At 37.1% G+C, this 26344-nt stretch overlaps 1 protein-coding gene across 1 annotated transcript in view; it reads left to right on the top strand.

Moving 5' to 3' along the window:
• Window positions 1-26344, top strand: part of MALRD1 (MAM and LDL receptor class A domain containing 1) — a 594555-nt gene that overhangs the window by 27574 nt on the left and 540637 nt on the right. Inside the window, exons 2-4 of the mRNA XM_039478847.2 lie at window positions 1925-2065; window positions 25991-26085; window positions 26175-26336. Of these exons, the coding sequence (XP_039334781.2) occupies window positions 1925-2065; window positions 25991-26085; window positions 26175-26336 (398 nt within the window). The remainder of the gene's footprint in view (window positions 1-1924; window positions 2066-25990; window positions 26086-26174; window positions 26337-26344) is intronic.

The raw sequence follows: 26344 nt of genomic DNA, 5'->3' as shown, positions 1-26344 counted from the left end.
TGTCATGGCACTGGTGGGAGTGTCTTATGCTAATGAGCAATGAGAGCATATAGGGATTGCTTTTGTAGCCATCTGTTGGTTTCTGCCAGCTTCTTCACTGCATCCTGACTGGACTAGTTTCTATTTTGGTCAGCAGGGTTGTGACCAGAAGACAAGTCCTGCCATTCTCCTACCTCAAAAGGACCATCTTTGCAGTTGCTGAGGACTACAACCTGGGGAGGAACCATTTGTGGCTGAGATAATGTATTTTTAAAATGTGACATTTGTAGACATTGGATAATAGATAAAGCCCTACATGGGTAGATATTGTGAACAACTATGTGCTCGAATTCTATTTCTCCCTAGCCTCTTGGATCACCCAGAGAAAGAGTCAGAAATGTCTTTCTTGTGATTGAAAACACTAAACTTTCCTCAAACACTGAGATTCAGTCATGGGGTACTGTACTTAATTTCAGGAGTATGTCTCAGCCACTGATGGTTGAGTTTCCATCAGAGGAGCCTCTGTGATTTGATCTACCCAAACCTGACATTCTGATATGTCTTCATGACATAAAGATGGAAGTTCAGTTTTAAGATGTAACCTTAATAATAATTTCTTATATGTTATGATACCTAAGGATCGTAAAGTAGAATGGTTCCTTGCTATCCATGGATAGCAAGTCTGTGATATAATGTATTTGCATATAACCTAAGCATGTTTTTCTGTATACTCAAGATCACCTCTAGACAATTTATAATACAATACAAATATTAAAACTATGTAAATAGTTGATATACTGTATTGTTTAAGAAATAACAAGAGGCCGGGCGTGGTGGCTCAAGCCTGTAATACCAGCACTTTGGGAGGCCGAGGCGGGTGGATCACGAGGTCAAGAGATCGAGACCATCCTGGTCAACATGGTGAAACCCCGTCTCTACTAAAGGTGCAAAAAATTAGCTGGGCATGGTGGCGCGTGCCTGTAATCCCAGCTACTCCAGAGGCTGAGGCAGGAGAATTGCCTGAACCCAGGAGGCGGAGGTTGCGGTGAGCCGAGATCGCGCCATTGCACTCCAGCCTGGGTAACAAGAGCGAAACTGTCTCAAAAAGAAAAAAAAAAAAAAGAAAAAATCTGTATGTGTTTAGTACAGATGCAGTTTTTTTCCCCAAATATTTTTGACCTGCCATTTATTGAATCCACAGATAAGGAACCCGTAGACATGGAGGGCCAACTGATTTTTTCTTTTTCTTTTTATTTATTTATTTATTTTTTGAGACAGAGTGTTGCTCTGCTGCCCAGGCTGGTGTGGAATGTCGCGATCTCTGCTCACTCCTGCCTCAGACTCCTAAGTAGCTGGGATTACAGGCATGTGTCAGTATGCCTAGCTAATTTTTTAATTTTTAGTAGAGACAGGGTTTCATCATGTTGGGCAGGTTGGTCTCGAATTTCTGACCTTGTGATCCACCTACCTTGGCCTCCCAAAGTGCTGGGAATACAGGCATGAGCCACTGTGCCCGGCCCCAACTGTATTTTTATACGTATTATATCATAGATCTTCATAGCAATTGCTTGAGAGACACAGAGCAGGATGTTATTGTTCTAATTCTGCAAGTAAAGAAAAGGCTTGCTATGGTTGAGTAGTTAAGCTAAGATCCTCAGTTAATGAGAATCAAAATCAGGATTAGTTTCTCGGTCTTCTGACTGTGTGTCGTGTGGCATTCTTTCTATTTGAACACACTGTTTTTTTTTTTGTTGTGGTAACTTATTAGAATATTGGATGCATAAAAAGCTTTGGATTAATAAAGCAGACTTAGACTTATAAGGAATAATTTGTATGTAAACTTATGTTTGTCATTTTTTGCTAACTTTATTTTTCTACTGTTGTCTTATTTTTGAAAAAGCCAAGCACAGTTGTGAAAACCAATCTCTCTTCTCTCTCTTCTTAGGCTCGAATTATGAAAGATGTGATTTTGAGGATGGGCTCTGTGGTATGGCTCAAAATCAGAGTCTGCAGCCTAGCTGGACAAAGAGAAGTGGGATGACTGGTCTGTCACTTCCATTTTATGATCACAATGGTGATAAGTCTGGTAAATGCTTTAAATCTGTTTTCTCCCCTCTCTCCCTTCCTCCTTTCCTTCTCTCCTTCCTTCTTCATTCTTTCCTGTCTCCTTTTCTTCCTTCACCACCCCCCACAATGTTTAATTAGGGAAGTGGAATCTTGTCTGATATTTACATATTAGTAGTTAAAATGTCTAATTTTATGCATTCCTTAACCAGTTTCAACGTATTTATGATTTTAAAATATCACATTGGATTCTCATAATTGGGTTCCTGGGATTACGATAGGTCTATTTAGATAATTAGGATTTTCCAGTTTTTCTTACTCTTTATGGAAATTATAAAATGTAAATGGGACAATATACCTCGATTAATTAGACAGTCAAATTTATTTTATTTTGACTGGACTAGTTTCAGCTCTGTCTAGTACCACTTGTTTAAATCAATTTGACTAGAAAGCTCTACTGAAATGCTCTCTAGACTTTGAGGTAACTCTGGAAGCCAGAAATTTCTTTCTTTATTAACTAATGAGCTCCATTTATTCAACACTGGGTACCGGGTGTTCAAGCTGCATTAGGGAACAAAAATGGACTCCATGCCTGCCTTTGTCTGATGGGTTTACACATGGTAGGAAAAGAAGTAACATTTCCTGGCATAACTAGAAGCTAGTTATTTGTATAGGTGATACTTCTCTTAAATAAATTCAATTAAATGTTAAAATATGGTTATTGCCTGGAGATAATTTGAAATAAGCAAATGTTCAGGCTTTGAATGTTAGTTTGGCAATGCTTTCATAAATATTACACATGTGGATTAGACTCCCTGGTCTGTCCCTCCCTAGCTGTAAAATCTTAAGAAATTAATTTTTGAGTCTTAGTTTTTACAACTTTAAGAAGGGGAAGTAATGATGCTAAATTTTTAGGATAGTTATTCTAAGAAGCACATGAGAAATTGTTGATAGAGCTTGTTATAGAAAACCTGGCACTCAAAGTAGATCTTCAGGCCATTTCTGAATAATTTTGGTGTTGCTAATGTTACTTCTATATTGGTAAGATAGAGTTTCTTATTTTGTTGGGCTTTCATGTCAAAAAATACTTTTGTTTAGAATTCATAACAATATTTAGGAATCAGCCAGTTTTATTGCCAAAAAGGGACCAGCCTCATAAATAATAACAACCATTAACTGCAATAAAGGAAACTTTCATTACCGATTTAGTTATGTTAGATGGCGATATTGAATCTTGCTCACAACCGAATGGCCATTGCTTAGTGCTGATTCTATATGTCTCTCCTTTAGGATCTCTTCTCTGTTCTTTCTTTTACTAAGAAGGTTTACCACAGTACAAATGTATTTACTCTAGACTTTTGTCTGTGACTCTTACTGAATTCCTCTTGCTTGCCTCCTTACTGTGGAATTAAATAACTTCAGAAGACACTGTGCTTCCCAAGTTTCTTCTATCTTATCTTTCTGACATTTTCCCTTGTTTTTTCATATATATATATATATATATATTTTTTTTTTTGAGACGGAGTTTCGCTCTTGTTACCCAGGCTGGAGTGCAATGGCGCGATCTTGGCTCACCGCAACCTCCGCCTCCTGGGTTCAGGCAATTCTCCTGCCTCAGCCTCCTGAGTAGCTGGGATTACAGGCACACGCCACCATGCCCAGCTAATTTTTTGTATTTTTAGTAGAGACGGGGTTTCACCATGTTGACCAGGATGGTCTTGATCTCCTGACCTCGTGATCCACCCACCTCGGCCTCTCAAAGTGCTGGGATTACAGGCGTGAGCCACCGCGCCCGGCCCTCATGTATATTTTTGATTGCCTAGTCAAGAGGTAAAATGGGGGCAATTTACATCAAAGCTGAGATGCTGTATAGGCAGAAACCATAGAACAGTATCATCTGGGTTGACTTAACATCTCTGGAGTCAGACTAGATGGCTTTGAAGCCTACTCCTGCCGATTAGCTAGTTTTGTAGTCTCAGTTTCCTCATCTGTAAAACAGAGATAATAATAATGCAAGCTGCATAGAAAAAAGGTACAAAATATTGCCTGAGATAACTAATTGAAGGCTGGTAACTTTGCTAATAGTCATGCATCTCTTACAAATATAATTAAATGTTAACTTGTAAAAGTATTCTCTAGCAATAATTTTAAGTAAGCAAGTGTTCTGGTTGTAGATATTAGCTGTTGGAAAATATTTATAGAAAAATGGTCTTTGAATCCTGTCTTTATTCAAAAATTCTTATTTCATAAGTATTAGCCAATTTTTTTATTAACTTACTCTTGAAGTAATTTGGCAGTGCTCCAAAATTATATTTTTCATTATTTTTTATCGTGTAATCGGTGCCTTGAGTGGCAAGTCTGAGAATCAGTTGGAACATTAAAAACATCACTGTTGTCAATATTTGAAATATAGTAAAGCTCCGGGAAGGAATGATTAAAATGTACTGATTTTTTAAAAGATGTAACATTGGACAGGGAAAATGTGGTACATATACACCATGGAATATTATGCAGCTATGAAAAACGATGAGTTCGTGTCCTTTGTAGGGACATGGATGAACCTGGAAACCATCATTCTCAGCAAACTGACACAAGAGCAGAAAATCAAACACCACATATGCTCACTCATAGGCGGGTGTTGAACAATGAGAACACATGGACACAGGGAGGGGAGCACTACACACTGGGGTCTGTTGGGTCTGTTGGGGGGAAATGGGGGAGGAACGGGGGTGGGGAGGTGGGGAGAGAGCATGGGGAGAAACGTTAGATGTAGGTAAAGGGGAGGAAGCTAGCAAATCACACTGCCATGTGTGTACCTATGCAACAATCTTGCATGTTCTTCACAAGTACCCCAAAACAAAAAATGCAATTAAAAAAAATAAAAAAAATATATATAAAAAGAATGTAACATTGCATTTAGATAAAGTAGCATCACTACAGCAAAATCAAATACATCTTCATAATGATAGAAAAACTACTTTTATTTTATTTTTTTATTTTTATTTTTATTTTTTTATTGCATTTTAGGTTTTGGGGTACATGTGAAGAACATGCAAGATTGTTGCATAGGTACACACATGGCAGTGTGGTTTTCTGCCTTCCGTCCCCTTGCCTGTATCTGTCATTTCTCCCCATGCTATCTCTTCCCACCTCCCCACCCCCCGTCCCTCCCCCATTTCCCCCCAATGGACCCCAGTGTGTAGTGCTCCCCTCCCTGTGTCCATGTGTTCTCATTGTTCAACACCCGCCTGAGTGAGAATATGCGATGTTTGATTTTCTGCTCTTGTGTCAGTTTGCTGAGAATGATGGTTTCCAGGTTCATCCATGTCCCTACAAAGGACGTGAGCTCATCGTTTTTGATGGCTGCGTAATATTCCATGGTGTATATGTACCACATTTTCCCTGTCCAGTCTATCATCGTTGGGCATTTGGGTTGGTTCCAGGTCTTTGCTATTGTAAACAGTGCTGCTATGAACATTCGTGTGCAAGTGTCCTTATAGTAGAATGATTTATAATCCTTTGGTTATATATCCAGTAATGGGATTGCTGGGTCAAATGGGATTTCTATTTTTAGGTCCTTGAGGAATCGCCACACTGTCTTCCACAATGGTTGAATTAATTTACATTCCCACCAACAGTGTAAAAGTGTTCCTATTTCTCCATATCCTCTCCAGCATCTGTTGTTTCCAGATTTTTTAATGATCGCCATTCTAACTGGTGTGAGATGGTATCTCAATGTGGTTTTGATTTGCATTTCTCTAATGACCAGTGATGATGAGCATTTTTTCATGTTTGTTGGCCTGCTGTATGTCTTCTTTTGTAAAGTATCTGTTCATATCCTTCGCCCATTTTTGAATGGGCTCGTTTGTTTTTTTCTTGTAGATCTGTTTTAGTTCCTTGTAGATTCTGGATATCAGCTCCTTGTCAGATGGGTAGGCTGCAAAAATTTTTCCCATTCTGTTGGTTGCCGATTCACTCTACTGACTGTTTCTTTTGCCGTGCAGAAGCTGTGGAGTTTGATTAGGTCTCATTTGTGTATTTTGGCTTTTGTTGCCATTGCTTTTGGCATTTTGGTCATGAAGTCCTTGCCTACGCCTATGTCCTGAATGGTTTTGCCTAGATTTTCTTCTAGGGTTTTTATGGTGTTAGGTCTGATGTTTAAGTCTTTAATCCATCTGGAGTTAATTTTGGTGTAAGGTGTCAGGAAGGGGTCCTGTTTCTGCTTTCTGCACATGGCTAGCCAGTTTTCCCAACACCATTTATTAAAGAGGGAATCCTTTCCCCATTGCTTGTTTTTGTCAGGTTTGTCGAAGATCAGATGGTTGTGAGTATGTTGTATTTCCTCTGAGGCCTCTGTTGTGTTCCATTGGTCTATATCTCTGTTTTGGTACCAGTACCATGCTGTTTTGATTTCTGTAGCCTTGTAGTATAGTTTGAAGTCCGGTAGTGTGATGCCTCCTGCTTTGTTCTTTTTGCTTAGAATTGACTTGGCTATGCGGGCTCTCTTTTGGTTCCATATGAAGTTTAAGGTGTTTTTTTCCAGTTCTGTGAAGAAGGTCATTGGTAGCTTGATGGGAATAGCGTTGAATCTGTAAATTCCTTTGGGCAGTATGGCCATTTTCACGATGTTGATTCTTCCTAACCATGAACATGGAATGTTTCTCCATCTGTTTGTATCCTCTCTTATTTCGCTGAGCAATGGCTTGTAGTTCTCCTTGAAGAGGTCCTTTACGTTCCTTGTTAGTTGTATTCCTAGGCATTTTATTCTCTTTGTAGCAATTGTGAATGGCAGTTCATTCTTGATTTGGCTCTCTTTAAGTCTGTTACTGGTGTATAGGAATGCTTGTGATTTTTGCACGTTGATTTTTGTATCCTGAGACTTTGCTGAAGTTGTTTATCAGTTTCAGGGGATTTTGGGCTGAGATAATGGGGTCTTCTAGATATACAATCATGTCATCTGCAGATAGAGACAATTTGATTTCCTCCTTTCCAATTTGAATAACCTTTATTTCTTTTTCTTGCCTGATTGCTCTGGCTAGAACTTCCAGTACTATATTGAATAGGAGTGGTGAGAGAGGGCACCCTTGTCTAGTGCCAGATTTCAAAGGGAATGCTTCCAGTTTTTGCCCGTTCAGTATGATATTGGCTGTTGGTTTGTCGTAAATAGCTTTTATTGTTTTGAGGTACGTTACATCAATACCTAGTTTATTGAGGGTTTTTAGCATAAAGGGCTGTTGAATTTTGTCAAAGGCTTTCTTTGCATCAATTGAGATAATCATGTGGTTTTTGTCTTTGGTTCTGTTTATGTGGTGAATTACGTTTATGGACTTGCGTATGTTGAACCAGCCTTGCATCCCCGGGATGAATCCTACTTGATCATGGTGGATGAGCTTTTTGATATGCTGTTGCAATCGGTTTGCCAGTATATTATTGAAGATTTTTGCATCTATGTTCATCATGGATATTGGCCTGAAATTTTCTTTTCTTGTTGAGTCTCTGCCGGGTTTTGGTATCAGGATGATGTTTGTCTCGTAAAATGATTTGGAAAGGATTCCCTCTTTTTGGATTGTCTGGAATAGTTTCAGAAGGAATGGTATCAGCTCCTCTTTGTATGTCTGGTAGAATTCGGCTGTGAACCCATCTGGACCTGGGCTTTTTTTGGGTGGTAGGCTCTTAATTGCTGCCTTACTTCAGACCATGTTATTGGTCTATTCAGGGTTTCGGCTTCTTCCAGGTTTAGGCTTGGGAGGATGCAGGTGTCCAGGAATTTTTTTATCCATTTCTTACAGGTTTACTAGTTTATGTGCATAGAGTTGTTTGTAGTAATCTCTGATGATGGTTTGGATTTCTGTGGAATCTGTGGTGATATCCCCTTTATCGTTTTTTATTGCATCAATTTGGTTATTCTCTCTTTTCTTTTTAATTAATCTGGCTAGTGGTCTGTCTATTTTGTTGATCTTTTCGAAAAACAAGCTCCTGGATTTATTGATTTTTTGAAGAGTTTTTTGTGTCTCTATTTCCTTTCGTTCTGCTCTGATCTTAGTTATTTCCTGTCTTCTGCGAGGTTTTGAGTTTTTTTTGATCTTGCTCCTCTAGCTCTTTCAATTTCGATGATAGGGTGTCAATTTTAGATCTCTCCTTTCTTCTCATGTGGGCACTCATTGCTGTATATTTTCCTCTAGAGACTGCTTTAAATGTGTCCCAGAGATTCTGGTATGTTGTGTTTTCATTCTCATTGGTTTCGAAGAACATCTTTATTTCTGCCTTCATTTCGTTGTTTATCCAGTCAACATTCAAGAGCAAGTTGTTCAGTTTCCATGAAGCTGTGCAGTTCTGAGTTAGTTTCTGCATTCTGAGTTCTAACTCGATTGCACTGTGGTCTGAGAGACTGTTTGTTATGATTTCTGTTCTTTTGCATTTGCTGAGGAGTGATTTATTGCCAATTATGTGGTCAATTTTAGAGTAGGTGTGATGTGGTGCTGAGAAGAATGTATATTCTGTGGAATTGGGGTGGAGAGTTCTGTAAATGTCTATTAGGTTTGCTTGTTCCAGGTCTGAGTTCAGGTCCTGGATATCCTTGTTGGTTTTCTGTCTGGTTGATCTGTCTAATATTGACAATGGGGTGTTAAAGTCTCCCACTATTATTGTGTGTGAGTCTAAGTCTCTTTGTAAGTCATTAAGAACTTGCCTTATGTATCTGGGTGCTCCTGTATTGGGTGCATATATATTTAGGATCGTTAGCTCTTCTTGTTGCGGTGATCCTTTTACCATTAAGTAATGTCCTTCTTTGTCTCTTTTGATCTTTGTTGCTTTAAAGTCTATTTTCTCAGAGATGAGAATTGCAACTCCTGCTTTTTTTTTGCTCTCCATTTGCTTGATAGATCTTCCTCCATCCCTTTATTTTGAGCCTTTGTGTATCCTTGCATGTAAGATGGGTTTCCTGGATACAGCACACTGATGGGTTTTGGCTTTTTATCAAATTTGCCAGTCTGTGTCTTTTGATTGGGGCATTTAGTCCATTGACATTTAGGGATAGTATTGTTATGTGTGAATTTGATACTGTCATTTTGATGCTACCTGGCTGTTTTGTTGGTTAGTTGATGCAGCTTCTTGATTGTGTTGATGCTCTTTTATCATTTGGTGTGTTTTTCGAGTGGCTGGTACTGGTTGTTCCTTTATAAGTGTAGAGCCTCTTTCAGGAGTTCTTGTAGGGCAGGTTTGGTGGTGATGAAATCTCTGAGTGCTTGCTTGTTCACAAAGGATTTTATTTTTCCTTCATTTATGAAGCTTAGTTTGGCTGGATAGGAGATTCTGGGTTGAAAGTTCTTTTCTTTAAGGATGTTGAATATTGGCCCCCAATCTCTTCTGGCTTGTAGGGTTTCTGCTGAGAGATCTGCTGTGAGTCTAATGGGCTTCCCTTTGTGGGTAACCCGACCTTTCTTTCCGGCTGCCCTTAGCATTTTCTCCTTCATTTCAACCCTGGTGAATCTGACGATTATGTGCCTTGGTGTTGCTCTTCTTGAGGAATATCTTTGTGGTGTTCTCTGTATTTCCTGTATTTGAATATTGGTCTGCCTTGCTAGGTTGGGAAGTTTTCCTGGATAATATCCTGTAGAATATTTTCAAGCTTGGATTCATTCTCTTCATCACATTCAGGTACACCTATCAAACGTAGATTAGGTCTTTTCACATAGTCCCACATTTCTTGAAGATTTTGTTTATTTCTTTTTGTGCTTTTTTCTCTGTTCTTGCCTTCTCTTTTTATTTCATTGAGTTGATCTTTGACCTCTGATATCCTTTCTTCTGCTTGGTCAATTCGGCTGTTGAAGCTTGTACATGCTTCACAAAGTTCTCATGTTGTGTTTTTCAGCTCCATCAATTCACTTATATTCCTCTCTATGCTATCCATTCTCATTAGCATTTTGTCCAATCTTTTTTCAAGGTTCCTATTGTCTTTGCGTTGGGTTAGAACATGTTCTTTTAGCTCGCTGTAGTTTCTTACTACCCACCTTCTGAAGTCTGATTCTGTCATTTCATCACCCTCCTTCTCCATCCGGTCTGGTTCCCTTGCTGGTGAGGAGTTGTGATCCCTTTTAGGAGAAGTGTTCTGGTTTCGGGAGTTTTCAACCTTTTTGCGCTGGTTTCTTCCCATTTTTGTGGGTTTATCCACCTGTTGTCTTTGTAGTTGCTGTCTTTCAGATTGGGTCTCTGAGTGAGCTTCTAGTTCGTGTATGCTGAAGTTACTTCTTCTTTTTTTTTTTTTAAGCTTTCCTTCTAACGGTCTGGTCCCTCTGCTGTAGGGTACTGCTGAGGTCTTCTCCGGGCCCTGCTTGCATGGGGATCACCTGCAGCAGCTGCAGAACAGTAAGGGTTGCTGCCATTTTCCTCTTCCGTTATCTTTGTCCCAGAAGGATGCTCGCCTACTGTCAGTCCTTTCTCTCCTTTATGAGGCGAGTCTTTGGATCTATGGGGGTCAGGGAGCTACTTGTGGAGACAGTCTATCTTTTATTGGGGCTTAAGTCCTCAGCTGTGAGCTCCGTTGTTCATTCAGAGTTGCTGGGCAGGTACGTTTAGGTCTGCTACAGCTGAACTCATAAAGCAGTTTTTGTTCCCAGGTGCTCTGTCCTGGGGAGTTGGGGCTTTATGAGTTTCTGTTGAACTACTCCCTTTTTTGATTTTTCTTTCAGGTCTGACCCACCCAGCTAGCAGCACGCCTAGCCACTGCCTGCCCACAGAGGCTTTGCTGAGCTGCTGTGGGCTCCACCCAGCTGCCCTGTGCTCTTCCCTGCTGTCCTGTTTATATGGGCGTAGTTAGAACTGTCTCGGCAATGGTGGCCCTGCCTCTGTTATGGCGGACTCTCTATGTTGTGGCTGGTTGCCTCGGCAACGGCAGCCCGCCTCCGTAGTGGTGGAGAATCTCAGTAATGGCAGACTCCCCACCCCCACCAAGCCGGACCGTCCCGGTTCAGTTGTGCTTGGTTTGAAGGGCTCAACCCAGAGGGTTTCCAATTACTGTTTTTGTTTTCATTGTTGTTGGGAGTAGGGGGCTGGGACCAACCGAGCCTGATCACCTGGCTCCCTGACTCATAGTCTTTTCTTTTAAGTTGAAGGACCCCGCATTCCAGTCACTTGTTGAAAAGGCACTGGGATCTCCCGTGCTGCGACTCACTGAGTCAGCTCGAACTGCGGCGCCGGCTCCTGGCGTATTTTTTGCCTAGGAATCTCCTGGCCTGGCTCGCTATTTGAGATGAATGGGCAACTCTGCCATTTCAGGGCTCCGATCGCCAGCTAAGAGGGCTCCCAGACCAGTGGCTTTTGTCCGGAGAACCGTCGCAACAGGGCATGGTCACAGCAGCCGCGCGGGCCAAATCAGCCCCGTGGGGGCCAAAACAGCCGCACCGGCCGGGACTGCGGTGCTGGCAACCCCTCCGCCTGGGTATCTCCTGGTCTGTGGGCAATAAAAATTCGTCTGGAAATGCGACATCCACTCACCCTCTGCGCTTTCACTGGGAGCTGAAGTCCTGAGCTGTTCTTAGGTGGCCATCTTCCCAGCATGCAAGCATCAAATCTCAGAAAAACTACTTTTAAAGATGGGAATATGAATATGAAAGTTTTAAATAATTCTGGAGTTCAGTTGATATTCAAGGTAATAAAGGGATTTTTAAATGTATAATTCGCTTTAAGTCTATCAAAGATTAAAAAATTTATTTGAAAAGTTAATATTTCCCATTATGCCACAGTTTATTATTTTCTAATTTGGGCATTTAAAATCAGTTTTAAATGGGGGAATATAAGAGCTTTTGTTATTCCCATCAATTGTTAGATCTCAAATTCAAATATTATGAAACATGTACACTATTTAACAGCTTCTTATATTTTTATTTTTCTCTATAGTGTTCACATATATTGTGTTTATAATCTCTGCATATTATAAATCCTACAAATCAATATTATAATATTTACTTTAGAGAACATTAAAATAAGTTAAGAAAATACCATTTTATCATATTTATTATTTTCAGTACTCTTTATTTCTTCTATCTGACTTTGTGGTATCATTTCTCTTCCGCTTGAAGAAATTCCTTTAGTATTTCTTGTAGTGCAGTTCTGCTGGTGATAAATTATGTTCATTTTTCCTCCTGAAAATGTTTTTTATTTTGTCTTCATTCTTGAAATGTATTCCTACTGGATATATAATTTTTCATGGTCTTTTTTTTTCTTTTAGTGCTTTAAAGACATTATTTTGCTGTCTTCACCTAGTTTCTAATGTGACATCCACAATTTCATTTTTTTGTGTCTATAATATATCTTTGTTGTTTTAATGCTTTCAAAATCTGGTCTTTATTGTTGGGTTTCAGCATGAACATTTTAAATTTTGTGATACTCATGTTAACTAAGCTTCCTGAATCTGAAATATACACTGTCTGCCAATTTTGAAAAGTATTTTGCTCTTATTTATTCAGATCTTTCTTCTGTCCCACTCTCTCTTTCATTTTATTTTTGTATTTCAAGAATCAGTGTGTTAGACTGTAAGTCTAACATGCTGTTAGATGAGGTCTCACCATATATTTCTATCTTGTTTTCTGTCTGTTTATCAGAGTGCATAATTTCAATTGATCTATCATCAAGTTCTGTGATTTTTTTGGTCATCTTCATTCTACTGATAAGCCTATCTAGTGATTAAAAAAGAAATTAACCATAGATGCTCCTTGAATTATCATGGGGTTATGTCCCAACAAATCCATCATAAATCAGAAATGCATTTAATACACATAATCTACTGAGCATCATAGCTTAGCCTAGCCTACCTTAAACTTCCTGAGAACACTACAGCCTCTGCCTCCTGGGTTCAAGTGATTGTCCTGCCTCAGTCTCCTGAGTAGCTCGGATTTACAGGCCTGTGCCACCACTCCTGGCTAATTTTTGTGTTTTTGGTAGAGATGGGGCTCTCCATTTTGGTCAGGCTAGTCTTAAACTCCTGACCTCAGGTGATCGGCCTTCCTCAGCATCTGAAAGTGCTGGGATTACAGGTGTGAGCCCCTGTGCCTGGCCTCAAATGACAAACTCTTGTTTGCTGTGGGCAGCAGTCTGAGTATCAGGTCAATTCCTCTAGGCTTAGCTGGTGGAAGTGCTCGCTACGCATGCAGGTTTCCATTTTGGCGAGAGACTTGGACAGAAATTATACATAGAACATGGGGCACTCATTTTTGTTTGTTTGTTTGTTGCTTTGTTTTGATTTTTTTTCTAGGTCTCTACTTTATATAATTTATTTCCTTTCTTTCTGTCAGACTGGGTTATTCCAGGCTTCCCTTCCTAGTTCTTCAGGCTAAGGAGAGAGAAGCCCTTCTATCAGAGTTTTAGCCTTGGACTCCACCTGCAGCTGCTGCTGGACCCTATGCCAAAGCTTGACAGAATTGAATTTGCTGTGATCCCATCACCTAAGTTTCCTACCCCTTAAATATATGCCTCCTCTCTTTATCTCAAAGTCCGCTTGTGGTCCCAGCTTAGAGATTTTTCTTGTTTTTCTAATGCAGTCATTACGTTCATCACTGAGTTTCCCAGCTGAGTAAACACCAGCATCTCCTAAGCTGCTCTGTGTTGCCCTTTCTGAAGGGAAACTGAACCATAGTCCATTCCTAAGTAATAGGTAGGCTATGCTACATAGAGGGTGAGTTTGGTTCCTTTATTAAGAAGGAACTGTAAAAGGCCAAACATGGAGACAAGAATCCCACATTCTCACTCTCTAGATTACATTCCTGCAGCCCCTATAGTCTGAATATCTGTTTATTTTTAAATCAGTGAAAATTTGATGTGCAGTTATTCCTTTTTATATTTACTTTGAAAACTCTTTACTGAATATCTGCATTGCTCCACATGCTCTTCCAGGACCTGAAGATATAAAAGTGAACAAGAATTCGGCTTTTGTCCCTGGTGAACTTGCAGTCTAGTGACAGAGGCATAAACCATAAACACGTACTTATGCTAATATATTAAAAGTTAAAAATAACTAACCAGCAGCCATTTTCTTATCTGCACGTCCACATTTAAAAGCTCACGATGTGACAAGGATAAGGTGTGTGTGCTTTACAGATGAGGTGTGGGAGCATCTGTATTGTTTGTTATCTGAGGAATTTCCATTAAACAAGTCATCTATTCCAGGCATCTGCACAGTTTTCATTGAAAGGGCTGATAGTAAATATTTTTGGCTTTTTGGGCCATATGGTTGGTCCATGTCCCCAGAACTCAGCTCTGCCATCTACACTATAAAAACAGTCATATGGTCATACACGACACATAGATTAAGCATGGCTCTGTTATGTTAACCTTTTATTTATAAACATGGAAATGTATAATTAATACTATTTTTAGATGTTTAAAACTTAATTTTTTCATTATTTAAACACGTAAAAACCTCTTAATTCACAGGATATGCAAAATGAGGTGGCAGGTATATCTGTCTGGGGATTATAGTTTGCTGCCCCCATGTCTGTTCACAATAAACATTAATTGAGCTTTTTTATGTCTGACACTTTTCAGTATTTCACATAAATGAATACAGAATATAATTCTTCCTCTAAGAACACAGATAAATTATAATCTTAATTTTAGTGGCGATGTTCACATTTATAACAAACATAAGTGAAGCAAACTTTGATTCTGTGTCAGAATCAGTGTGTCTGAACTTTCAATTAAGGAAGAAATTTTGTTAGTCCTCTTTCTTTAAAATACTTTTAGTATTTATTTGTACTGAGAGTACAAACAAGGTATGTTAACAAAATGGAATTACAGTGTCTTTTTTCACTTATCCCTTTTTTTTTTTTTTTTTTTTTTAGACAGCGTCTTGCTCTGTCACCACGCAGTGGCACATTTTCGCCTCTCTGCAACCTCCGCCTCCCTGATTCCAGCAATTTTCCTGCTTCAGCCTTCTGAGTAGCTGGTATTACAGACATGCACAACCATGACCAGCTAATTCTTGTATTTTTATTAAAGATGGGGTTTCACCATGTTGGCCAGACTGACCTCCCAAAGTGCTGACCTCAAGTGATCTACCCACCTTGGCCTCCCAAAGTGCTGAGATTACAGGCATGAGCCACCATACCAGGCCCCTTCCTCGTTTTTAGTATGATAATTGTGTTATTTTAAAAGTAAAAATATTAAAATTACAATTTATTGTATATTTATATGGTTAGATTTATATATGCTGATGATTACTCTTAATTTCAGTACAAACACTTTTATTAATTCCAGTGTGTAAGACATCATGATAATGTTGTGAAGATACTAAAGACTACAGGTTTATCATCCCTTATCCAAAAATCTGAAATCCAAAATGCTCCAAAATTGGAAACTTTTTGAGTGCTAATATGATGCCACGAATGGAAATTTCCACACTTGACACCTTTGCTTTCTAATGGTTTAATGTGCAGAATACTTGTTTTAAGCACAAAATTATTAAAAATCATTGTACAAAATTACCTTCAGGTTATGTGCATAAGGTATATATGAAACATAAATGAATTTTATGTTTAGACTTATGTCCCATCTTTAAGATGTATGTGCAAATATTCCAAAATCTGAAAAAATCTGAAATCCAATACATTTCTGGTCCCAAGCATTTTAGATAAGAGATACTCAACCTGCCTTAAGTTACAGGCTACATATCAGGGTGATTGTGATCTCTTTGAGACACATGCTTGGGAATAAAACAGTGACTCACTGGGAGAAAGAAAAAGGTACAAAATAGGGGTTCGGATGAATTTCTCTGAGGCTACAGACAAATTCTGACTCTAGAAAGTGGAAGAGCGTTTGAGAAATACTTGAAATATGAGTGGTATTTCAGTGAACAGAGAGATGAGAGAAATGATATTTCAAATAGACAGAACCACATAAGGACCAGGTGGAAATAATTGCAGTGCCCAGGTGATGACATAGAATCTACTATGACTAGAAATGCCTGAGAATAAAGAAGACAGGCTGAAAGTGTATGTTATGAATGTCAAGAATTATGTCATCCAAAGGTTACTGATTTTGCTCATCTGAACCATTTTCTTGCCTTCTTTTTCTTCCTATACCCAAACTCCTTCACAGTTGACAGTCCTATTTCTGCCACGTCCAATCAGGCAGCAGAAATGAGAGACATTGATGGATGTTATGGCAATGGTTGGGGAACAGTGTAAGGAATTTCAAGGGCATGCATATTTGGTACTTAATGATTCCTTCTGCCTCAAGCAGTCAGAGAGCTTTAGTATCTTGCACAGATTCTTTCATTTTTAAGGGGATACCAAGGTCCTTGATGTGTGTTTGTTTGTGGTTATGCATGAGTTTGAAATGGATAAACTATATGAGATTTTCATAGTCCCTTAACAGTCTTCACATCTTTTGTGTATTGGATAATATATTTGTTCTATTTTTCCCCTTATTTCAAATTCAGAGTTATATGTTGGTAATGGAATCATAGTTGACAACTTACTTATTTGAATTAACTGATATCATATCCATGAAATTTTGCTATACAATATTAATAGTCAAGTTGTCAAATATCTTAGAGTACTGATGAGAGCTAAAAATGACACATTTTCTTTTTTTTTTTAATTGCATTTTAGGTTTTGGGGTACATGTGAAGAACATGCAAGATTGTTGCATAGGTACACACATGGCAGTGTGGTTTTCTGCCTTCTGTCCCCTCGCCTGTATCTGTCATTTCTCCCCATGCTATCTCTTCCCACCTCCCAACCCCCCATCCCTCCCCCATTTCCCCCCAACAGACCCCAGTGTGTAGTGCTCCCCTCCCTGTGTCCATGTGTTCTCATTGTTCAACACCCACCTATGAGTGAAAACATGCGGTGTTTGATTTTCTGCTCTTGTGAAAATGATACATTTTCTAATTTCTCTATTGAAAAATGGAAATATTTTTCTACCCATCATTTGCTTTTTGTTTGGCAACAGATTTGTTTTTACAAGCAAATGGCTTGATTACTTGTTAAATTTATAGATGGATATATTCTTCAAATTAATTTATACACAACTGAAAAAAATTTATGCTCTACAGAAATACATAAAAATTCCATAATAACATATTAAAATAAATACATTACAAATTTCAAAAGATACATCTTTTGAACCATGATCAGGGAATCAGTTGACTGAGTTTCTGTCAAATGAGGGTGATCATGATATTTTACTAATGACATTGGTTGGAATGTACCCTGTAGATGCCATTTCTCTGCATATGAACTCTGAAAAGTATGATGAACACTCACTTTCATTTCAAGCATCTTACAAGTGAATTAGGAAGCTTATAGAGACTCATACTACTTTAGGCTTTACAGATTTTGATCAATACCTTGGAATATTGCAAATGGAAAAAGAGAATCAAATTATTGTCTGCTTAATTGTGGCAGGCAGATTACAAAACCTCCCCGCTCCCTCCAGTTTCCTATCCTCTGCAATCAAACACTAATCTGGGCACTGTTGTGAAGAGATTTTGTAAATGGATTACTAATCAACTGACCTCAAAATCGTGAGATTATCTTGGACTGTTCAAGTGGGCTCAGTGTAATCACATGAGCCATTAAAAGCAGAAGTGGCAGGCAGGAGAGCTGAGGCAGAAGGGAAGATTAGAGAGATATGAAGTTTGAGGACTTGACCTGCATTGCTGGCTTTGGAAATAAAGAAAGGGGATCACAAGAAAGTAATACAGGAGCAAGTAAAAGTGGAGAACAGTCCCTAGTTAACAGCCAGCAAAGAAGCAGGGATCTCAGTCTTAGGGCTGTGTGGAATTGAATTCTGCCAACCACTTGAATGAGCTTGAAAGTATATTCATCCTTAGGGCCTTCAGAAAGGCTCACAGGCAACCCACACTTCCATTTCAGCCTTTAGTGCATCTAAGCAAAGAACCAGCAAAGCCACATCGTGCCTGGACTTCTGACCTATGCAAGCTGTGAGATGTATTAATACATTTGTCTTGTTTTAAGCCACTAATTGTGTAGTCATTTATTATGGAAGCAATAGCAAATGAGTACACTAACTTTCAAAGTTTTTAGGGAAAGAAAGGTTTATATTTTCTTGATTGTCTATTCTTGCTAATGAATATTTGCAGTGAGTAAAATCTGTCTTTTACTGGGTAAAGTGGAACAATTCTAAAAGTCATCTGGAGATTGGATTCTACTTAAACACTAATTGATGGTATGATTTAGGGGGAAATCCCTGGGCTTTTTCTTTTTTACATGGTTCTAGTTCCTCTAGTTTTTCATTTATATGTTTAGTTTTTTTACTGTTACCCCTAGTTTCTTTGCTTTCTTTTAGATCATGCCAAAAATTATGGATCTGTCTTCCATTAATGCCACCTGCCCTAAAGTCAAATTTAATTATCTGTCACCTACCTACCTACCTATCTCCTTCCTACCTACCTACCTATGTACCTACCTACCTATGTAGTTAATTCTTTATTTAGTTACTTAATATGGTTGCCCTTGTTTTAGGTGTTGTATCTAAGAAACTGTTGCCTAATCCAGGGTCATACATTTACACCTGTAGTTCCCTCTAAGAGTTTATGTCTTATACTTAGGTCTTTCATCCATGTTCAGTTAATTTTTACTATTTTGTGAAGTATCCACTTTTGCATGTACCTGTCTAGTTGTCTAAGCACTATAGATTGAAAAGTCTATACTTTCCCCATTGAATTATCTTAACATCTGGTCAAAATTCATAGATGTGTTGCTTTATTTTTGAACTCTCAATTTGACTGCATTGATCTTTCTGCCTATACGTATGCCAATATCACACTATCTTCTTCTAGGGAAGAGTAAGTCCTATAATTTTGTTATTTCCTTTCAGCATTTTTTTTGTCTATTCTGTGTTTCTTTCATTTCCATATGAATTTTAGTATTTTCAAATTTCTGCAAAAATGGTGGTTGGAATTTTGAGAGGAATTGCACTGAACTGGTAGATCAATTTGGTAACAATTGTCATCTTAACAATATTAAGTCTTCTAGCCCATCATGCATCATGTCTTTCCGTTTATTTTGGTGTTCTTTGATTTCTTTCAACGTTGTATTTTTAAAGAAATTTTATTGTGCAGATCTTGCTTTTTGTTTATTAAATTTATTCCTAAGTCTTCTATTGTTTTTGAGGCAATTTTAAATGAGATTTTTTTCTTAATTTTATTTTAGATTGTTCCTTACCAGTGTATAGAAATGAAACTGATTTTTGTTTATTGATTTTATATCCCATAAAATTACCAACTTATTGGTTCTAATAGTTTTTAATTAACTTATTTTTTTGGTGGTTTATCAGGATCTTCTTTATAGAAGATCATGTAATCTGCAAATAGAGATAATTTTACTTTTTGTTTTCATTCTGGATGCTTTTTATTTTATTTTCTTGCCCAGTTGTCTGAGAGAAACTCTGGTGCAATGTTGACTAGAAGTGGTGATAGCAGACAGCCTTGTCTTGTTCCTATTAAGGGAAATATTTTCAATCTTTTACCATTAGGTGTGATATTATTCGTAAGTTTTTTATATATGCCATTTATCAAGCAGAAGGTGATTCCTTCTATTATTAGTCTGTTGAGTGTTTCAAGAGTGTTAACATCTTGTCGTATCCTTTTTTTGTGTCTTGACATGGTCATGTGTTTTTTTTTCTTGTTCAATATAGTATTTGTATTGGTTGATTATTATACGTTGAACCAATTTTGCATTCCTAGGATAAATTCCGCTTGACCATTGTGAATAATTTTTTAAATGTGTTGCTTGATGTATATTCATCAGTTATGTTAGTCTGTTGTTTGCTTTTCTTGTGAAGTCTTTGTCTGGTTTTGGTATTAAGGTAATAGTGGCCCCATAGAATGAGTTGGGAAGTAGCTTTCCTTCTCTTTTGTTTTTTTTATAAGAGTTTGTGAAGTATTCATGCTGATCATATAAATGTTTCGTAAAATACACTAGTAAGCCTTTCATGCTGGAGCGTTTCTTTGTGGAAAGATTTTTGGTTACTGATTTATTCTTTTTACTAGTTACTGTCTACTTGGATTTTTTATTTCTTCTTGAATTGGCTGTGTAGTTTGTGTCTTTCTAGAAATTTGTCCATCTAAGTTGCTATCTAATTTGTTAGCATAAAATTATTCATAGTATTCTCTTAGAATTCTTTTTATTTATGTAAGGTTGGAAGTTCTGACCCTTGTTCACTCTTCATTTTAGTAAACTGAGTTTTTAATTTTATTTTTTCTTGGTTCCTCTAGTGAAAAGTGTGTTCGTTTTAGTGATCTTTCCAAGAACTTCTGTTTCTGGAAATTTTTTTTTTTTTCTATTTTCTGTTTCATGTGTTTCTTCTCTAACACTTAATATTTTCCTCCTCTGCTTGCTTTGGGTTTAGTTTGCTCTTCTTTTAGCTTCTTATTGTTAATGTTTAGATATTTCCTTGTTTAAATTTAGGCATTTACAGCTATGCATTTCCTACTAAGCACTGAAATAACAGCATCCCATTCATTTTGATATGTTGTATTTTCATTTTCACTTATTTAAAGTATTTTCTAACATCCCTTGTGATTTCCTCTTTAGCTTATTGTTTATTTAGGAGATTGTTATTTAAGTCTATATATTTCTGAATTTTTCTGATTTTCTGTTATTGATTTAAATCATTCTATTACTTCTGGAGAACATACGTTTATGATTTAGATCCTCTTAAATGTATTGAGATTTGTTTTATTATCTAAAATATTGTTTTTCTTGGAGAATGCTCTCTGTGTATTCTGGAAATCAGATGCTCACAGTTCCCAAAATTCCCACACATTTGCTTCTTTTACTGTTTGTTGTAGTTATAGTTGTTTTGTTTGTTGTTAGTGACTTTTCTGAGAATTTCTTAGATGTCACTGTCTTAGTCAATTTTGGCTGCTAGAACAAAATGCCATAAACTGGGTAGATTATAAACAATAGAAATTTATTTCTTATAGTTCTGTAGGCTAGGAAGTCCAAGATCAGGGCACTGGCACATTCAGTGTCTGGTGTGGGACCACTTTCTTTTTCATAGGACAGTACTATCCTGCTAAGTTCTCACATGGTGGAAGGGGCTAAGCAATTGTCTAGGCCCTCTTTTATAAATGAGTTGAATCCATCCCTGAGGACTCTACCTTTAGGATCTACTCACCTCCCCAGAATCTCATCTCCAAATATCATAACATTGGTGTTTGTTTCCACATATGAATGTGTACGTGTGCAGGGGCACAAATATTCAGACCATAGCAGCCTGGGACCAATAAATCTCTATGTTTTGCTGAGGGATTCTGTGTTTATGTTAGGGTGCACCTTCCATACTCACCCAAATAGCTGATAACTCTACCTTAGTTTTCATTTCCTGCTTTCATAGAGCCTCAATATCAGCCAGATGTTAGGGCTTAGGGTGTTTTCCATTCTTTCCAGAGCATGTACACTGCCCTATACATGTACATATCTGGCTAGATTTGAAGGAATATGTTGGAGCTTGTTAAAGTCCTTATCAGTGTCTCATTCTATTAGTCTATTATTTTCACCAACTGTTACACACTGCCTTCGGTGACTATGAAGTTATAACACTTACTAGTAATTGTTTTCAACAAACCCCTTATGTAGAAAAAGCTTTTTATACTGAGCAAGGCGTTATTATGGTGAATTTCAGATGGCCTTTTAATTGTGGTCTTTCAAGGAAGTAAAAGACAGGTCAAATAATGACAATTATTTGAGAATGAGGCTTTGAAAAAGCTCTAGCTCTATTTTACTCATTCTTGTGGCTGCCAGGCTGCACGAGGAATGCATGCTGCAATTTTTCAAAGTTAAATGTGGAGCTTTAGAGTGGGCAATGAGACTGGGGCAAGTTAAAGCCTATAAAACTCACCATTTTTTAAAACTGAGATTTTGCCATTTGTTGAATAAAAGTCCTCCAAATTACTACAAAACTTTGGCTAATTTCCAGAGTTCCAGACAAATTGATTCTGACATTTTTGCCAGTCTTAAAATGGATTTTGTGGGGGGAAAATTGTCAGAGGTCTTTATTCTGGCATTTTCATTAACAATACTACTGTGATTTATTATGTATTTTAGGATCTCCTAAAGTGACTCTCATAGTCCTTTGTCACTGAAATCAGACATAAGTCGACATGGTAGCATCCATGTACACCTTGCTAGTAATGATAAAGGATTACTATTTGAAGATACTGTTTAAGTGATACCATTTAGCAAATATTACCTGGTTCTGTTGAGCTTGCAAGCTTAATAAATAGGTATGAATCAAAACTTATGATTCAAAGGAAATAGAATTTAATAAATACACAGAAATCATCAACTTGAAGATACTTGTATCTAAGACTATTATTTGAAGGAAACTACATTTTTGTCAGAAATAAGCGCACATTCCTATTTACATAAGTTTTGACATTTTAACATTTGCTTCAAGCCTTAGATCTTGTTATGGTGATCATTCCCTACAGCCTGATTTTTTAAAAAATGTTCTTGAGAACTGATACTATCTCACTGTTAAAATGCTCCTTTTTTGGTTCCTTTGAGCCAATTGGTTACTCTGTAGCATGCCACAGGATTTATGTTTCTTCTGCTCACATTGAGCTCCATTAATCACTCAGAACTTGGGAAGTGGATGAAGTGCAAGGCTGCCCATCAATGGTTGAGGAAAGTGAGACCAAAAATTCTACTTTATCTTTCATGAAGATCAAGGTTGATGGAATTCACTGCCAAAGTTATTGGATTTAGCTCTCAAACCTTGATTCATGGTTTTTATTGCTTTCATATTTTATATACCTCCTTTTTTGTCATCATACTTGGGATTTCATTCCAATACTTACCCAATAACTGAGAAAAAGTATTTTTAAAAGTATTCTAATATAAGCATTTAAGATTATAAATGAAATTATGCTATTTATGTTATTTTATCATTTTAATAATTAACCCTTTTCACAAGATTATTATGCATATGTTTTAAAGACGTGTTATGCATTGACTTTTATGAATGCAGGCACAACATGGGAATTTAAGAATCATATAAACAAGCTGAAATGAGTATGGTGGAGAGATTAATAGAGATATATGATGACAATGGTGATTATGTTTGCATGCAATTGGTGTATCATTCGGCTGTTGAAAGAAGTACAAGAAGTTTATAGAGAGAATATTGAATATATATTTTGTTGTCCAAGAGCTTCATGCAGTCTCTTCTGGATGGTTAGAGCTGTAGTAAAAGAGAGTGTTAAATGAGGGAATGGTCATGTGAAGAAAAGTTATGCTGTCAAAGATTTGCTTTTCTTTTCTTAAACTCATAAACAGCCATGATGATAAATGCTCTCTGGAAAGCCAGGAAAAAGTCTATAAAGTGACATTTTTCTCTAGGGAACATCTCCATCTGTGAATTAAAGAAATTCTGTACTCATACTAAAGGAGCAAGGTAAAATGAAGAATGTACCAAAAACATTGCTATTGTCACTAAGTTAAAATTAAACATAGAAAACAGATATTGCCATTGGGTGCATTTTGAACACTTTTTCCCCATACAGAAAAAAGTTTATGACTAGAGCAGATGTTAAAAGGTATCAAGCTGTTTCTGAATTTAAAACTTTGCTTTTTACTATAACCTGAAGATTAACCTTTATTGAATATTTAATACAATACAGAATAATTTACAGGGCCATAACACATAGCAAATGACAAAGTTTTTATTTATAAAACACTGTGTTTAAATATTTAAATGTTTTATTCATATGTAAGTTGAAAAATATCACTGAAAATGCTACTTTTATTATTTAATAACAATTTGTCAAATCTGATTTTTAATATCAAGCTTTTAAAAATAAATATGCATAATTTAAGTAACTTCCTTGATAAATGAAAATAATTTTGCTGTCTATCTCATGGATGCTTTTTAGTAGTTGAATATTTATAAACAACAATTTAGAGCTGATTGAATGCTATTACCATTTGTATTGCTAATAATATTATTTAAACCTAAAATAATATATGCATATGGCTCATTATGCTTATTTGATTATTCACTTGCTTAACGTTTGTTTCCTTGCTGCAAGAGCCAACTAATGATAGTCCACTTGCATCACCATGCTACCAGCTCTTCATCTAAATTGTGTTTACATAATAATTCCAGGAAGTATATTCTTAGAATAATTGTGTGTTATTACAGTTATTTCAGTTATATCTCTGATTATATTCATAAGCAATCATTAATGTCACTATTTGCTGCTTAATTAGAATGCAGTTTTGGAATAGGAGTAGGGAAGAGAGATTTCTTTCTTAGGTTTCATAATTTTACTGTTGATTGTTTTAATGATGTGACAATTAGATTTGATTTCCAATATGACTTTAAAATACCACTGAATAACTTAGGTAGCTATGTCATCATAGTCATCATCATCATATTTCTCATTCCTTTGGACAGGGAAAAGCACATGAAATAGAGTGGCAGAAAACAATGGTTCTCAGATTATATGCTAGAACCCACATAAAGCATCACAGGAAATCGATTAGAGCCCAGGGAATGTTCAACATTTATTTTACAGGCTTCTAAACCATGAGAGTCCACTGGTATTATCTGTACTGCAGTGCCTAGGAAAGCAGCAGGGCTCAGAATTGTTTCCATAATCCTAGGAAAAGCTGGGACTCTCTGATCCAACTTGTTCTGAAGAGAAGCACAGTAAGCAATTATCTATTCTAAAGTTGTAAGAGTTGAAGAAGACAGAAAGAAACATGAAAAGCAACCCAACTGTCAGAAGCAGGTCTATTTTAAATAATAAACCTGAGAGGGGCTTCTGGCCAAATTAGGTCAAGAGCCCTCTCTCTCACAGACTAAGAGTATTTAAGGGTCAGATGGGGAGAACTTATCAGGACTCTCAATGTTTTTGTGTCTCTTTGTCTTGCTTATCTGGGAGGGAGAGTTTTGTGTCTGTTTCCATACATCTTATACTGTAGCTGCAGGCATCTCCTGGAGGCTGCTTTTAGCTTCCCTATTTTAGTGCACCTAAAGGGAAAGGAATGTATTTATTAGGGCTCACTGTTTTACTTGGCCCCATTGTATGAGTGTGAAGTTTGGTGGTTACTCAAGAGACTTTTTCCACTTTCTCTGTGCCTGAGCTGTCTTATCTACGTTTTACTGTCTGCTTTTTCTTGCTGCTTGTTAGAAGTGATTTCCTTGAAATGCATGAGGTTAGGAGGGAGCTGGAACTTAAAATGTTGGTGTTTGTCCAAGATGATGGTACTCATGCTTTGTCAAAAGTCTTCATTGAATTGTTAATTTTGGTAGGCAATCCCAATAGTACCATATTTTCCCTCGATGACATCTTTGCAGAGATGTAACTTTCTATGTTAAATGTGATAAATTTGATTTTGAACTGTAGCCTATAACAATATTATAGAGAATATAATCACAATTAGCTATTTCATTGGGCAACATAAAGAAGAAAAAATGTCAGTCAGATGGTTTGCAAAAGTAAATGATACGGTTAAATTATTTGTTCTTTAAACATAAAAATATTAATCTAATGAGAATGTGAACCTGAATTATCACTTGGCATCTTAAATTTGCCAGTGATCACTCTGAATCTAACACGTTGTCTCTTTTTTCTTTTTCTAAGTTTTATACGTACATAGTAGGTGCGTATATTTATGGGGTACATGAGATATTTTGATATAGGCATGCAATGCATAATAATCACATCATGGAGAATGGGATACCCATGCCCTTAAGCATTGATCTTTTTTGTGTTACAATCTAGCCACAATCTTTTAGTTATTTTTGAATATGCATTGAAATTACTATTACCCATAGTCATCCTGTTACGGTATCAAATAGTAGCTCTTACTCATTCTTTATATATATATAAAAAATATATAGAGAGAATATATTCTTTATATATATATGAAATATATATATTTATTGTACTATCTCTCTCTCTTCTTTCTGACAGCTCACTTTCTTTCACTGGTTTCCAGAGTGGATTTTATTTCCTCAAGTTTAAGAAGCAGAGTTTTCCTTCCAACAAATGATCAATATGACTGCCAGGTATTTGAAAACACACAACATTTTAAATACCTTGTCATATTTGGGGACTTCTTTATCATAATTGTTTGGGTACTAATTGTCTTTCACAGATTACATTTTATTACTTCTCCAGCCAAGAGACTGGCAAATTAATGGTTGGACTTCAAACTGCATGTGGGGGTCCTATTCAGCATTTATGGCAAAACACAGCTGCACTCCCAAATCAGTGGGAGAGAAATGTCATCAAAATCCAGAGTTCACAGAGATTTCAGGTATGTGT

The sequence above is a fragment of the Saimiri boliviensis genome, chromosome 8, assembly GCF_048565385.1.
Source record: "Saimiri boliviensis isolate mSaiBol1 chromosome 8, mSaiBol1.pri, whole genome shotgun sequence".
NCBI classification, from domain to species: Eukaryota; Metazoa; Chordata; class Mammalia; order Primates; family Cebidae; genus Saimiri; species Saimiri boliviensis.
Note: the sequence above shows the minus strand (reverse complement) of the source record. Positions and strands in the feature narration are given on the sequence as shown.